Source organism: Bos indicus x Bos taurus, chromosome 2 (assembly GCF_003369695.1).
Source record: "Bos indicus x Bos taurus breed Angus x Brahman F1 hybrid chromosome 2, Bos_hybrid_MaternalHap_v2.0, whole genome shotgun sequence".
Lineage (NCBI taxonomy): Eukaryota > Metazoa > Chordata > Mammalia > Artiodactyla > Bovidae > Bos > Bos indicus x Bos taurus.
The window spans coordinates 9554609-9571414 of record NC_040077.1 but is presented as its reverse complement, the minus strand read 5'-3'; the positions used below and the strand labels follow the sequence as shown (position 1 = coordinate 9571414).

General features: G+C 36.5%; 1 protein-coding gene across 3 annotated transcripts in view; it reads left to right on the top strand.

Moving 5' to 3' along the window:
• The window catches only part of ITGAV (integrin subunit alpha V), a 108964-nt gene that overhangs the window by 44555 nt on the left and 47603 nt on the right, over window positions 1-16806 (top strand). For 2 of the 3 annotated variants that reach the window (XM_027555860.1, XM_027555869.1), the window contains exons 3-6: window positions 5527-5618; window positions 8483-8597; window positions 13336-13397; window positions 15314-15359. In XM_027555860.1, the coding sequence (XP_027411661.1) occupies window positions 5527-5618; window positions 8483-8597; window positions 13336-13397; window positions 15314-15359 (315 nt within the window). The remainder of the gene's footprint in view (window positions 1-5526; window positions 5619-8482; window positions 8598-13335; window positions 13398-15313; window positions 15360-16806) is intronic. The other variant, XM_027555876.1, reaches the window with a different exon arrangement.

Below are 16806 nucleotides of genomic sequence, written 5' to 3'. Positions count from 1 at the left end.
CCTGGCATGCTGCAGTCCACAGGGTCACAAAGAGTCAGACAATACCAAAGCAACCCTGTGAGCATAGATGCAAGACTTTTTTTTCCTGTGGCAGCTCTGCCCCAGTGAGAGTTGAGCAAGAAGGTGGCATAGCTGCTTGGCTTGCAGGGACCCTGGTGGTGCCAAGTGTGTAGGGACAGGGACTGCTTCCACTGAAGGAGTTATGGCCCTATCAGAGTCTTTTTCAAGCCTCTTGTAGCTGGCGATCAGAAGGCCTCTTTGGCCAGTCTTTTTCCCTTGCTCCGCCTGTTCAGGCACTTAGAGGGCTCCCTTGCCCGGGGTCCTCTGTTGTTTGGCATGTCAGGCACATAGAAGGGCCCCCCTGCCTGGGGTCCTACTCTGTAGATCCACGGGTCAGGCACTTAAAGGGGCACCCAGGGTGGGGTCCTGCGCTGTGTTTCAGTGCATCAGGCGTTTGATGGGCCAGTCTCTGTATTGTTCAGCTGCTGATGCTGTTGTGTGGGGGGAGAGAGGCTATGGTGACTTCACTCCCTACGTGTGACTCAGCAGTGTCACCTTGCTTCCATGGATGCCTGACTTTCCTCCACAGGCATTTCCCACCACGATCTCTTCCCTCACATCCCGTCAATCCATCTCTCTGCAGTCAATGACAGCTCTTGCCCTGGGATTGCTCTGCAATCCCTAAACTCCAGCTGCCAGCCACTGCGCCTTCCAGGGGATATATGTCCTTGTCTGGGATATGTATGGCTGTGTCAAGGACTGTCTTATTTTCCGTCCATTTAGGCTGCCACAGATCAGCTGTTTCATTCTCAGCCTTAAATGTGTCTCCTCTGACTCAGACAATTGCCCTGATGTGGGGATCGGACCCCTGCTCTTTCCCCTACCCGCCGAGGGCAGGTCCAGTCCTACTAACACTCCTGTTTCCCACCTAGTTCCTTCATCCTACCGAGTTTTGCCTGGGTCTATATGTTCTTTTCTGCTTGTCAGGTACTCCTGTCCGCTCTCAGCTGGTGTTCTGTGTGCACTTCTGTGTCTGAACGTGTATTCCTGATGTATCTGTGGAGAGAGATGTACTCCACATCCACCTACTCCTCTGCCATCTTGTTCTCTGAGTGTTTTTTAAATACTGGCTTAAAATATCTATTTTACATAAAAGAATATGCATGTATTCCTAAAACAGATGTTTAGGATAGATACCAAAATGTAAGCAGAGGCAGTTTTGTTTCTTCATGGTAGGATTGTAGTCTTCAGATTCGTCTTTGTATATGGCTTTATTTATTTCATATTTATTTTTTTCATTTGTTTTATAATACTTTTAATGGTATTATTAGAGTAAATGTGTGTGTGTATGTGTGTGTGTGTGTGTGTATATGTTTGTGGTCGGTCGTGTCCAATTCTTGGCGAGTCCATGGACTGTAGCCTACCAGGCTCTTCTGTCCGTGGAGTTTTCCAGGCAAGAACACTGGAGTGGGTTGCCATTTCCTCCTGTAGGGGATATTCATGACCCAGAGACTGAACCCACATCTCCTGTATTGGCATGTGGATTCCTTACCATTAGCACCACCTGGGAAGCCCAGAGTAAATATGGTAAAGAGTGGAAATAAAAGATATTCTGTTGTTGGCCTACAGTACATACAATTTTACTTGCTGACTGCTGTACTTTTATTTTGCAAAATTTTAAACTTACAGAAAATTTGAAACTGTAATGTAATGAACAGTATCCCCTTCACCTAGATTCAAGTATTCTTGCAGACATTGTGGAACTTTACCCCCAGAATACTTCCTATGGCAGATAGTTCCCCATAACTAGGACCTTCCCTTTTATAACCACAGCACTGTCATCATCACAGACTAGACATGTGTCATTATTACAATACGGTATCTAATAAAGTCCTGCTGCTGCTGCTGCTAAGTTGCTTCAGTCGTGTCCGACTCTCTGTGACCCCATAGACGGCCGCCCACCAGGCTCCCCCGTCTCTGGGATTCTCTAGGCAAGAACACTGGAGTGGGTTGCCATTTCCTTCTCCAATGCATGAAAGTGAAAAGTGAAAGTGAAGTCGTTCGTTCATGTACGACCCTCAACAATTCCATGGACTGCAGCCTACCAGGCTCCTCTGTCCATGGGATCTTCCAGGCAGGAGTACTGGAGTGGGGTGCCATTGCCTTCTCCGAATAAAGTCCTATGTAACTTGAAAAATTTCTTCAGACAAAAGAGTCAGTCAAGGATCATATCTTGCATTGGGTTGCCATGTCTCATTGTTCTCTTTTAATCTTGAATCTTACTATTTTTCTTTTGTCTTTTATGACATTGACATTTTTGAGGAAGCTATACCAGATATCTTTAGGCAGGAATACTTATATTTGCAAGAATATAGTGATGTTGGGTCTGCATTTTTTTTTTAATTGAAGTTTTATTAGAGTATGAGGAACTGTATAGAGCCATAATTTGAATTAATTTGAGTTGCACCTCTCCAGTGTGGTACTTTGGTTCATGAAAGAACAAAATACAGAAATACAGAAAAATTGTGCTTCTGCTTGCATATCTTTAGGGTCTTGCTGAAAAGGCTGTTTTAAATGAAAGCAGAAGTAGAAGGCAGCAATTGTGATAATGCTGTACCTTCTGTTCAGATACATAAGTTCATAACGTCAGTTCCCTCAGGCTAAGCTTACCTGAGTTTATCAGGTGATGGTGACTGGAAGTGTATCCCTCCAGGCACCAACTGTTTCAGTTTCATACTGTATTTCTCAGTAATGTCAGGGAGGGGCGATGCCTTTATTTCCTTTGCAGAAAAGAATAGAATAGAAAGCCAGTGAGAGAACTCAGCTTGCAGTGGATTTTTTAAAAATCCTATTACATAGCTTGTAATCATACATTTATTGGCTAAAATCCTAGAAAAAACTATTAATTGAATCCAGTTCTTCCAAGGGCAAAGCCTCTTTGCAGTTGTAGGTCAGGCCATTTTTAGTGTTTTGTTTTTAGAATATATGTTGCTCAAACTGTGCTAGGCTGTACTGCAATAACAACATTTTTTTTTTTTCCCTTAAAACAAATACCCAGATCTTACTCACTTAAAAAAGGATAAGTTCTTGCTCATGTCATCGATTTGTATCGATCATTTGGCTGTTTTTGATGGTTTGGAAAATTGAACTACGGCTTCTTTCGTTAAGGAATTCCACACCATCTATTGTTTTCAGTTTCATAGATGGGAGAAAAAAAACATGGAGAATTTATATCCACTGTTTTTGTTTTGCCTTGTTTTTTAAAATGAAATGACAATTTGAGATTTAACATATAAGTGATACAATGAAGCATTTGTTTTTCTGTGTCTGGCTTATTTCCCGTAACATAATGCCTCCTAGATCCAACCATATTGGTGGACATGGCAGGATTTTTTTTTCTTAAGGTTGAACAATATTCCATTTTAATTATAGACTGTATTTTCTTTTTTTTTTTAGTTCATTCAACCATCGACATTTAAGTTGCTTCTATGTCTTGACTGTTGTTAATGATACTTCAGTGACAAGGGAGTACAGATATTGCCTTAAGATAGTGGTATATTTCCTTCAGGTATATTCCTAGAGTGGAATTGCCAGATCATACAATAATAGTCCTATCTTTAATTTCTTATGTAGCCTCCATACCATTTTCCATAATGGCTGGACCAATTTACATTGCCAACCAGCAGTGTATCAGGGTTCCCTTTTCTCCACATCTGATAATAGCCTTCTTAACTGGTATGAGATGACACCTTATTGTAGTTTTGATTTGCATTTACTTGATGACTACTGAAGTCATATCCACTCTTAACTGACTTGAGCTAGAAGGAACACATGCCACTTCTGCACTTAACTTATTGATTAAAATGAGTTGTGTGGCTTTAACCTAACTGGGAGGATGGGAAATGTAAGGGAGCACATGGACTGTTGTGGGACCTTTAGGTCACTGATGTGTCTTATTGCCAGTGAGGTCGGCATGTGAACATCTGCATCAAAGGCAAGCCAACCACTCTTGGGAAACCTTGATTTTCTTGGTAAAAGGCATATATTAGTTAGTTCATTCATCCTTCCTCCCTCCCTTTACCAATAAAAAGGTGCTTTGTGACCACTGACAAAAGTGAGTGGTGTTTAGACTACAGATAGAGGACTTTGGCAGAGAAGGCAATGGCAACCCACTCCAGTACTCTTGCCTGGAAAATCCCATGGACGGAGGAGCCTGGTAGGCTGCAGTCCATGGGGTCGCTAAGAATCGGACATGACTGGGTGATTTCACTTTCACTTTTCACTTTCATGCATTGGAGGAGGAAATGGCAACCCACTCCAGTGTTCTTGCCTGGAGAATCCCAGAGACTGTGGGGCCTGGTGGGCTGCCATCTATGGGGTCGCACAGAGTCGGACACGACTGAAGCGACTTAGCAGCAGCAGCAGCAGCAGAGGACTTTGGAGAGTGACAATTCAAATTATTATTTTTTTTTTTGCAAAAACAACAAAAAAGTTAAAAGAATTGTATAGCTAATATGTCCTTCATCTTGCTTATGAAATGTCTGGCATTATTGAAATGATCATTAATTATTTATAATTCTTCAGTTGATCTTAAAAGTCCTCAGAATGGAATTGAATAACCATAAGCACTATCTTAGAAGGTTGAGATTTAGAGAATAGATTTAATCAAACCTCCTGATGATATTTACATATTGGCTGGCATTAAAGCTGACACTAGTCTGATATATCTCTCCAGTATAGTTATTGAAATATCTGTTTATAAGGAATGATTATTATAAGTAGATTTTAAGAGGAACAGACTAGTCTTTAAGAATAGTCTCTCCTAATAGTTTATGGATTTATTTCTGTAATTTCTTTTTCATTGAGCCGATCAAGAACTTTCTTGTAGAAAATATTTTTATCTTTTTCTTTTAAAATCTATAGTGCTTTACGAGTACTTGGTATACTGGAAATAATTTTTTCAATAATGTAGGCTGAAAAATAAATGTTTGCATGTAGTGTGCCAAATCTAGTTCTTTTTCCTACCAGCCAAATAATGTCTCCTGGACTCTGACTCATGGTATAATGTCATTCGCAAGATCTTAGTCTTTTACTTTAGTCTTTAACTGTTGGTGTTCTATAAAGGTGTTTCATAGCTTTCTATTTTTAGAAATATCTTTATGCTACAGAAAGAACTTTGGGGAATACAAAAGGTATTTAATAGTTAATTACCTTATAATTAAGCAACTGGAAAATTTCACTTATCGTGACTTTTACACATCTGTATTATGATCATTGATAGGGCAAGTAACAAATCTGATATACTTCCAAGTCATCTTGCATTTTATTTTTCTGACTAGTTGAAAGTATAAAGTATATAATGTTTTAAAGTGTATGAAATAAGTAGCCAAATTTGATTAATCAGAGGCATGCTATTTGTAAACCTCACTGAGTTGAAATAAACTCTGTTATACAAAGAAAGCATATTTTGATTCTCACCCTCATGCTTTTAAAAAAAGTTTTAAATTTTATTTTATTTTATTTTAGGCAACAGAGATTATGCCAAGGATGATCCATTGGAGTTTAAGTCTCATCAGTGGTTTGGAGCATCTGTGAGGTCAAAACAGGATAAAATTTTGGTAAGTTTTACGCTTTTACTCACAGGTTAAATTTAGTCAATTTATGTGAAAACACAGGAAGTTTTGTGTTTGAAAGCTGATAGTAAAATTCAGTGTGCTCAGGGGCACAGAGTCTATTCCGATAACATAGCTCTAATTACTTTGTACACAAAGGTCCATCTAGTCAAGGCTATGGTTTTTCCAGTAGTCATGTATGGATGTGAGAGTTGGACTATAAAGAAGGCTGAGCACTGAAGAATTGTTGCTTTTAAACTGTGGTGTTGGAGAAGACTCGTGAGAGTCCCTTGGACTGCAAGGAGATCCAACCAGTCCATCCTAAAGGAGATTAGTCGTGGGTGTTCATTGGAAGGACTGATATTGAAGCTGAAACTCTAATACTTTGGCCACCTCATGTGAAGAGCTGACTCATTGGAAAAGACCCTGATGCCGGGAAAGATTGAGGGTAGGAGGCAAAGGGGATGACAGAGGATGAGATGGCTGGATGGCATCACTGACTCTATGGACATGGGTTTGGGTGGACTCCTGGAGTTGGTGATGGACAGGGAGGCCTGGCGTGCTGCGGTTCATGGGGTTGCAAAGAGTCGGACACAACTGAGCGCCTGAACTGAACTGAACCCCTTCTAAGGATACCTTCTCTTTCACCCTTCATAGACTTGGCTTTTGCTACTTTCACTGTCATTCCTACATTGGACATTTTTTCTGCCCCATTTGGTAGTTCCCTGGGAATTTGTTTCTCTCCAGCAAGGTTTATGAACAGTGTGGCTTTGATTACTCAAATGCCCTAGTACCTCCTTTCCTTACGAATAAAACACCCTTACCTTTGCCTCATCTTCCTCTTTGCTATAGTCTCCTTCCTTTGCTCATCTTTTTGAAGACTTGTTGAAATGTTTTCTGTAGTTACTGTCTCCACTTTCTCACTTTCCTTCCTCTTCCCAGCCCTTCCTGTCTGGCTCAGGTAGGCATGGGCAAGGTCACTTTTGACTTTCAGGTCAAGAATATTTTTCTTGGCCCCTCAACACTATTCAGCAAGGTCACTTGAGCCACACTTTTTGAAATACTTTTCTTTCCTTGGCTCCTGGGACTGTACTCTTCCAGTTTCCCCCCTTACCACTTGCTCCTTTTCCATCACCTTTAGTAGCTCTACTTCTGCTTATTTTCTAAATGTTGGAGTGTCTGAGCTTTGGTCTGGGCTCCTATTTTCTTGAACTGTACCTTTTATCTAGCAGCTCCTAACCTATCCTGTGACTGTGAATACAATCTGTATATCATAATCCGCAAATCTACATCTCCAGCTCTTAATTGTTCTTGTATCTTTCAAGTTGTATTTCCAAACTGCCAATTTGGCATTTCCATTTAGATATCTCATTATTACTCAAAATAAATGTGAACCAAGATAGAAGTCTTACCCTCTATCATAAAGGAAAAACCAGGGAAGTAACTATTTCCATATAAAACATCCTCATCTTAAAAGCATGACTCTACGCCATTCCTCAGCAACCCCAGTCAGTTCTGCCTTCAGCTTCCAGGATTCCACCCCTCAATAAATCATCATCTCCACTATTTCTGTCCTGTGCCAAGCCCCCATCATTACTCTCCTGGGCCAGTGTAGTAGCACCTGTCACCTCTCTGCTTCCTTTCTTGCCCCAGCTACAACATGTTCTTTATAGAGGGACCAGAGTGAACCAGAGCATTTCACCTTCCTGATTCAAACAATTAAGCAGCTTTTCATCACTCTCAGAAAAAAAATCTGTTCATCCTTGCTTTTATCAGCATCTTCATAGTCCAGTCACTGGCTGCTGTCTCTCTGCCAGCATCTCACTCCATCTTACATGTGTAGTACACTAATTTTTTGATTCCTTCCATACCAAGTCATTTCAGTTAGTTCCTTAGTGTTTGTCCCTCTGCTTATCTTATGTGTAACTTACTGCTTTTCACTTGAGCTGGCTCCTTGTCAGTCTGATTTCAGCTCTACTTTCATTTCCTCAGACAGCCCTTCCCTATTTTAATTAGCTGCATAGTATTTAGTATTTTCTTTCTTTCCCATTGGATTGTGGGGCATCAAGGAAGGGTTTATTTAGGAAGTAATATTTCAGTGGCGCTTAGGAATGTGTCAAATTGCAGTTAGAGGTGAGGGGAGGAGTTGAGAGTAGTGGCATTCTGGGCAGAAAGAGGTAGAGGCAAGCAAGAATACGCAGAAGTGGTAATACTCCACCCTGGAAGTCAGGTACACGTAGAGAAGTAGTACAATTGCTTACTTCCAGTTTTTCGGGTAAATATAGCTCAGCATTGTTTGCGGTGTTTGTTTTAAAATGTTTTGCTTCAAAGGAAATTATAGAAAATTTATTGATTTTTTTTTTTTTCCAGCAAATTGAATTGTTATACTTTGGTAGATTACTATGCTATTCAAACATTGGTTCTACCACTTATACGTAGTGTTGAAATCTATAGCCCTGAAAGCAAAAAGGTCGTAGTCTATTTGAAAAGTAAGTAAAATAAGTGCTGCAAATTCTTTTACTCCCTTATTTGATAAATTATTTGTTTTATAGGTTAGAGATATATTATTTAGTTAAAGTATTGAGTTGGTCTGTGACCTGTACCTAAAATCAAAAAGGTACTGCATGGAATAATGATTTTGCTAACTATTTTGGGAAAAAAACAAAATCAAAACCTAGACTACATATACGGCCTTTAGAAGCATGTGAGAAGAGTACTTATAAAAATCTTATCCACTACTATTATAAGGAATTTAAGAGTATAGGTTTGATTAATTTTTGTTAATGCTTATAAAAAGATGTTATATATTGTCTGAAACACTAATTTTTTTCAGAAAATGTTTATGCATGGACTCCCCCCTTTGATTCCAGGCCTGTGCCCCACTGTATCACTGGAGGACTGAGATGAAGCAGGAAAGAGAGCCTGTGGGAACATGCTTTCTTCAGGACGGAACAAAGACTGTTGAGTATGCTCCATGCAGATCAAGTATGTGTTGGAAGTTGTACTAGCTTTTACCAAGAGGATTGGGAAGCCTCGGCTGTTAAAAATGTGTGTGTGTGTATGTGTTAAAATTTGTAGACATACCATGATGTTTGAGAGAGCAAAATGAAAGCAGCTTTATTAATGTAAAGAAATGTCAAAAAACAGTCAAAGGCTTATCTTTTCTTCCTAAGAACTGTTGTTTTCCTTTTCCTTGATCAGTAACAATTAACATTTGATTTTGGAAACCTGCATTTTTAGTCACTATTAGTCAAAAGGTGCTCTCTTGAACTTTATCAGAGATGCAGGCCCCACAGCTAATGATTCTGATTCAGCAGGTCTAGATCAGGCCTGGCTACCTGCATTTTTAACAAACTCTACGAGGTAATTCTGATGGAAACCAAAGTTTGAGAGCTCACAGCTTTATATTAATAATGGTGTTAAAAGTTAAAAAAAAATTATATCTTAAGAAGCCAGATTTTTAATAGGAAGATAGAATATTGGGCCCAGGAGTCAGAGTGTGAATTTCCTTGCTTTAATCAGTCTCTTTGTCAGTCTGTTAACTAGACTCACTCTTCTTGATGATCTAAAAGATCTCACCCTGTTCTCTAATATTATTTGAAATTTCCAGTGAAATTTATATTGTGACTAAAGATGACTTTGAGCATTTATAATTTTAATTATGCTTTCCAAACGCTGTATGTTTTTTCCTTCCTGGAGACTGCAGTGCTTTAGCTTCTCCACCATCGTTGAGTTGGCCACCACCCCAGATCTCCATATCAGAAACATAAAAATCTCTTACTGAAATGCAGTATGGTGTTTATACCTGGAGCACTTTTTAGGCCTTTACTCTTTCTGCTTCACTGGTGACTAGGTAGTGTAGTAGAGAAAGTTAATAACAAAGGCACAACATGTAAGATTCTTATTGCTGGACTCTTTTTTCCTCGTCAGGCGACTTCGGACATCAGGTCAAAGGATCAACTTAGTCTTCAAAATTCTAAGCAGTTGAACCTCTGAGAAACTGCAAATCATTTTGCTAAATGCTTGTTTTCTTGGCCTACTGCCTTGCTCCTACTTCTGTAAGTGGGAGGCAAACATGAAAAGAATGATATGTACGTGGAACCACGTCGTTTACTCTGGGAGGGCAGGAGGCACACAGTGCGCAGGATGGAGGGAACGGGCAGCTTTATCCCCAGTTCCTGACGCCATCTGTGTTGCCACCTTTTGTCGGTGTTTTGGTCACGGTACTGTTCTCTGGTGGCGTGTGGAAAATGGGAGGACTAAATTTGTGTTTTTAATTTTTGTATTGCAAAAATATTCCTATTATGAAAAGATAATTTTGTAGCTCTCAAGGATGAACTAACCATTGTGTGCCATACTTGTAACTTACTGTTTGTGTGGTGGGCACACCTGTAAAATCATCCTTATTCTCCTCCGATACATGTGGGAACCGAGATCTAGACAATTGAAGTCACGGTTTTTTCCTGCATGTTATGGTGCTGAGTGATCTAATGAGGATATAAACCCGGGTCTGTCTTATTCCAGAGGAACCTTTTCCCTGTATTACTAGCAATAGGAAACATTTGCCATTTCAGCTGCCTTTGTACTAAGCACAACTTTTCTATAGAGAGTACATTCTGATCTCACAAGTGCAGGTTTGAATTAATTCCTGATGTAAGAGGACAAGAAACCTTCTGAAAACAAGCATTCTAATGATGATGGTCCCTTGAGGATATACTGCGATGTTTGGCTAGTATTTTTCGTCATTTTGCCTCTTCGCTAATGACCAGTTCTTTTCTTAACATGTATTTAAACGATTAAGACTGTTTGCATGATGTAGCTGCTGCATAATGCCTTCACTTATTTGGTTTAAGCACAGACATTTTAAACTTATTTTCCAAAGTATTTAACATCCAAATCAGGTCAGCAAACTATGACTTGTGAGCCTGTTTTTGTAAATAAAGTTTGACTGGAACATAACCACACCCATTTGTTCACATGCTATTAATATCTACAATGGGAGAGTTGAATTCTTGCCACAGAGGCTGTCTAGCCCCTGAAACATTTATTACCTGGCCCTTTACCGATAATAATACCTCAAGTATGAGAAAAAGCAGAGAAAAATCTAAAAAAAAAAAAAAAAAATCAAAGTGAATGCCTTCTTCCTAGTAAGTCTGGCTTTGTATCTCTTGATCATTGTGTGTACTTTTGGGCTCAACCTTTGAAATATTAAGCTACATGCAGGCCTAAAGTACAAAAGGCAAACGGCCCAGAGGAACACACTCAAGAGTGGGAATCTGAGAACTTGGGTTGTATTCTTATCTGCCGACAACCTGCTTGTCTACAGTCGTGGGTGATTGATCATTAATAAAACACTGATTTAGACAAAAGACTTCAGAGGCAATTTTTGTAGTTTATGGCTTCTTCGTACTTCAATAAATTATGTAAGCTAGCCCCATGACTGATTTTACATGGGAATGCCAGTTTTGTAGGGCTACACTGCCAACTTCTTGATAACTGCTTGTTTTGGTGTGGTGGTAGTTTGTGGGTTTGTTGTTGTTCATTTGTTTGTTTATTTGCTTTCGTTTTTATTGTGACCTATGTGAATTTATGGAACTTTACTCTCTGTAAAAATTTACCTTATTACTGATTATGTTTGCTTTTGGCTTTTCATTATTATATCTACGCCCGTTCTTGGGCATTGCACAAAAGGCTGAATGTCTTTCTGTTCTAAAAGTGCCTGAACCACAAATCATATGATTTAAATAGTCTTTCAGCTTCAGGCTCAGACTGAGTCTTTGTTCTTTCTACTTTCTGATGATAATATTATTTGCACATAGATTTTTCTCAGGTATCATTTCTAGTTTTCTTTTTCTTCCCCTTGATAGTTGCTTGGGGAATTACAAATACACTGCTGGTTTGAGATACTGCAGCCTTAATCGTATAGGCACTCTTCACCTCAGATCCACTCTCTTTTATTTACTAGCAGGTTTGCCATGGTTAAATTCCTTAATTTCTGTGAGCCTTAATTTCCTTAGATGTAAGTGGTGACTAATAATACTATCTCTCATAGAATAGGGCTACTGTTATTCTCATAGAATTTTGCTGTGTAAATTTGAAAAGAATTTAAGTGCTTTAGTACAGTACTGGACTCACAGTAAGGGCTTGATAAACACTAGCTGCTCTTACTATCACGATCAGTAACATTAAATATAATATTGTCAGGCTTAACAATTAGGAAAAATATTAACTGTCCATACAAATAAAAACAAAAGCCTTCCCTGAAATAGGTTATAGTCAACAGAAAATTCTTTACATTTGCGCTGTTTAATATGTACCTGTTACATTTTTAAAAGACAGTAATGTTTTCTAGTTGGATGTTCTGGGAAACCAAATAAAGTAGATAACTGTACAGTAAGATAATCGAAAAAGGATGTCTTTATAAATAGCTTAAAAGAGTTCCCCAGATGCAACTCGAATAAAGGAAATAAAAGGCTGACTTGAGGTCAGAGCAGAATTCCTTACTATGATTCACTAGACGCTGGAAACCCCAGCCCTACATTTTCCCATTCCCTCTTGGTTAGAAAAATTTACATTGGGGGAGCATTATACTCTTGAGGCTATTTTCTAAAAAAATTTCTGAATTTAGATATTAAGTGTGTAATCTTAGGGCAGTTCCCAGGTTTTAAAAATGGGTTCAAAAATTTTGATGGGAGTATTTGACAAAAATTCTTGCAAGTTGTCCTTATGACTGAAAGTAGGTATTTTTGGTTACTGTATTTGGGTGGCAAATACAGGAATATTATATCATAATTATTTAGATATTGTGGCATTGACTACAATAATTCCTTGATGACTAAAGAGTAGCTGTTTTTCATTGCTCTTATTATCCTCAAAATAAAACAAGGAAAAGACTTGCTCACTGTTACCTCTATTCTAGGTACAGTATTACTAGTGATTAGAGCTAATTTAAATTGATTGGCTAATTGTCCCCTTTTGTGAGAACTATGGGGAAAGGGGTAATTGTGAAAGAGTAAAACAGTTGAGTCTGTCATCATTTGGAATATACTTAAAAGTGTCATGTTTTAAAAAGTTGGCTTTCTAAATGTGTTTTCAGGGTATATTTTGCTCTCTGCAGAAAATTCAACTAGGCCATCTCCCTAAATTCTGAACTATGTTTTTTTCAGATTTGTTGTTGTTGTTGGCTATAAATGTATTGGAATGCAGGTATCTGCTTATTAGTCTTCATAATAACTTAGCAAAGACCTAGCAACTGTAGGGGAATAATAGTAAGATTTAGAAATTTCAGATTGGAGTTTTTAACTCAAAGATCATGACTCATCATTGTTAAATGAAATCAAAGAATGGGTCATAACCAGTTTTTTAAAAGATGGAATGAAATACAATGCGTGTATGTTGGGTTGTGTGAGCTATGATATAAACTATAATCTTTCTGTATAAAAATAAAGTTTGAAATCCACTATCTTAGATGATCTTTCTGCCCCTTGCTGACTGGTCTAGTTACTTTCATCTCTCTGTGTTGCCATTTCTGATGAATGGGTGTTGATAAACATGCATACTAACTTTTTAAGAATGTGTTAATAACCCATTAAGAACCTGAATAAATGAACACTCTCCGAGACTAGTACATTATCTTACAGTGATATCAGATTTTTCTCATGTTTTGTTTTGTGTTATTTGTTTGTTTTTGGGTTTGTGTATATTTCCAATCTTTTTATTTTAGAAAATATTGATGCTGATGGACAGGGATTTTGTCAAGGAGGATTCAGCATTGATTTTACTAAAGTAAGTTCTCATTTAAGACTGAATGAGATTCAGATCTACCTTGTTATCTAAACCATGGTTAAAAATTACTGAATAATACTTCGTATTCTCTGTAACTATTACCTGTTTTATGGAAACATCTAATAAAAATTACCCTTGCATTTGATATCCTTTGCTTGATACTGTTCTCTCCCTAGGAGATGTTGCTTATTTGAAATATTCATCAAAAAGGGAATGGAAAATAGTAGAAAATCTCCTTAGCAGAAGATAGACAGCAATTATGACTTAATATTAAAACTTCCAGTTGGATAGATTTACAGACTGTTATAGTAAAGCTTTCTATTTTTGCCTGAAATTGAGTTTTCATAAAAGCTATCAATGGGAGTTTTTTACAAATCAGGGTTTAGTTAATAAAAGTTGAAAAACATGCATGTTTGCCATCTATTATGTGCCCATAGGCAATAAATAAAGATGAAGAAGTTTAATTACTGTAAGAAATCTCATATATATAGGGCTTTATGTATTTTTAACTAAGCTGATATGCTCTCTAGAGTTGATAATTTTTCATCTTTTTTTAAAAATAAGAATTCCATGTATATTTTCAAAGGAAATTTTTCTTAAATATTTTATATAATTTACTTTTGTCTTTGTGTGGTTTTTTGTGGGATATATGAGCATTTTGAATAACAAATTGAGAAAATTAATTACTCCTAGAGAAGTCTCAAAAACACATTGCTTGAATAAAAGTAGAGCTTTCTTAGAAAACTTAATATGACTTAGAAAACGTAAGCAAAAGTACCTTAAATTTACTAAAAGCACAGAAACTATAATCATGGTTCAGAGAAACTAATAAAGCATTTTCTTATTTTTATAAATTTATATTTTTAATCTTAAATATTAGGTACTAATAATTTTAGTTAACTCTCCTTATCAAGCAGTTAATTTTAATTCACTCAGTTTGAAACTCATAATTCAAAATTTATTCATAATTACTCATAATTTAAAATTTAAGGAAGCAGAACAAAGAGAGGTAAAGTGTATTAACACATAAAAGGTTTCAACTTGGATGATGTATTTTCAAATAGATGTTGTATTAAAACAAGAAGTGTTCATAGTTTCTGTACTTAAACCAATACAACTATAACCCCAGAAATATTCCCATACCATGAATAGTCTTTGCTAAATTAACTGCTGTCTTCAACTCATTTCTGAAAAGTGGTGTCATTTTAAAGCAGACAACTTAGAAATATCTTTTACATAGCCAAGACAGGAGATTGTTGAAAGCTTCAAAGGCTGTATGTGTATTTGGAGAAAGTTTTTCTCTTTTCTCCAGCGAGAAGAAATTTTTAAAATATGCTCAAAACACTATCTTGAATTAGATACTTGTAAATTATTACAGATATAAGAAATGTTAGTCAAGTGTAATTTGTATACATAACATACCCTGAAAAATGTACCCTCAAACCTCACTCCTGTTTAGATCTACATGACACTACAAATTTTGCTTTAGCTTAAAAAAAATTTAATGATTATTAGAAAGGAAATTTGTCAGTGTAGTCACAAATGTAATAAACAAAATTAAGGAGTGACTTTTTTTCTTATTGTAACTAATAATACTTTGCTCACAGTACTTCATACCAAGTATGTGAAGCAGTCAAGATCTACAGAATCTGTATGTATATATGTATTTGTATATTTTCATATATTAAATGAATATAGGCCTACTTTTTAATAGTTATTGTATTGTGTTTTAGAAAAGGTACAGTGAAAATTATGGAATCAGCTGGGTTTAAGATTTATGATTTTGTTTGCTTTAATGTATATGCATATATATGTCATATATACATGAATGTGTAGCTTTTATGTTTATTATATTGCTCTCAGTTTTTAAAGCTATCTGTTTTAAAATATATATCTTTTTGTTTGATTTAATCTAGGCTGACAGAGTACTTCTTGGTGGTCCTGGTAGTTTTTATTGGCAAGGTAGGTTAATCTTTTTAAAAAATTACCCAGTAATGACTATATTTCAGACTCATCTGGCTTATCATGTATCTTTGCTGCTGCTGCTGCTGCTGCTAAGTTGCTTCAGTCATGTCCGACTCTCTGCAACCCCATAGACGGCAGCCCACCAGGCTTTGAGACTTTTCAAATTATTTAAAAGAAAGAAATGAAAAAATTAAATGGATAACCACTATCTATATATAATTAGTTTAAAAAGGACTGTAACATCATATAAGGTATATGTAAAATATATAACAATATATGACATATGCATTTCTAGTAGAAAATAAACTAAATATTTTAAAAGTAAATTATAAAGTAATTTAAAGTAATTAATTTTTATTGCTTATATACTTCATCTCTGTACTTTAGAGGAAATGATACAATTAATCATTAGGAAGTATGAGGAGCTGTAGGTAAATTGTGGCCTTCCAAAAGCTCATGGTTTTAAAATTAATTTGCACATTAGATTATTGATGTGGTTATTTTTTCATTAACCACTGACATCAAGAATGATTTCTTTGTATTTGGGAAGTTGTAAAAATAGAGGATCTTACTAAATTTCAAAAGAATATATTAGCATTGGTGATTGAAGTAAAAATCTGCATTCTTTAGTCATTTCCAGAGGATTAATAAAATTGCCATTTGAACAAATGTATAACAGGTCATTATTTTCTTACACTTTGAAAATTGGTAACTATATCTGCTTATTTGATTTATGTTTCATTTATCATTAGAAACATAATTATTTATTTAGTCAATGTATTCATATGTTTATTTTCTGTTAAAAAGTACCATTTACCAAATCAAGACTTTTTTGTTTATTGGTATTCTGTTATTCAAGCATTGCCAATATTTGGAAGAACTGGAAAATCTCTGACTATATTGATTTGCAAGTACTTTCTGATTCTGAATTTTACTTCTGTATTCTGCTCTGTGCTTTCTTTACTTGTTTCCTTATAGGAAAACCTGTGCTTTTGCTTTATAGAAAGAGAACTAAAGAAAGAGATTTGCTGAAGGAAAAACAAGGTGGAAGGAAAATAAGGAATGAAAAGTGGGAATAAGTGAGAAATTGGAAGGGATGGCAAAGGAGAAAAAGAAAAATCAGGCAAAAAGGATCAACATGACACATATTAACTAAAACTGAAAGATTTGAATTTCTGTGAATTATACCTCTATTGGAAGATGAAATGATGTAGGAGAATTATACTTGAGTTTTGCAGCCTTACAATAAAAACGAAAATAGCAGTTCTAATTATATGTAAGAAAATATATATTAATGCTTTCTAGTTAGCTATAAAACATGGGTTCATTTTCCTCTTTGCTGCTAGGTATATCATTCAGTGGAAGAGAAGGAAGTGTCTCGTGGGCATGTGTGGGAACCAAAGATGGGTTTTTTGATTCTCGGTCAGGACTTTTTAAGAGACAC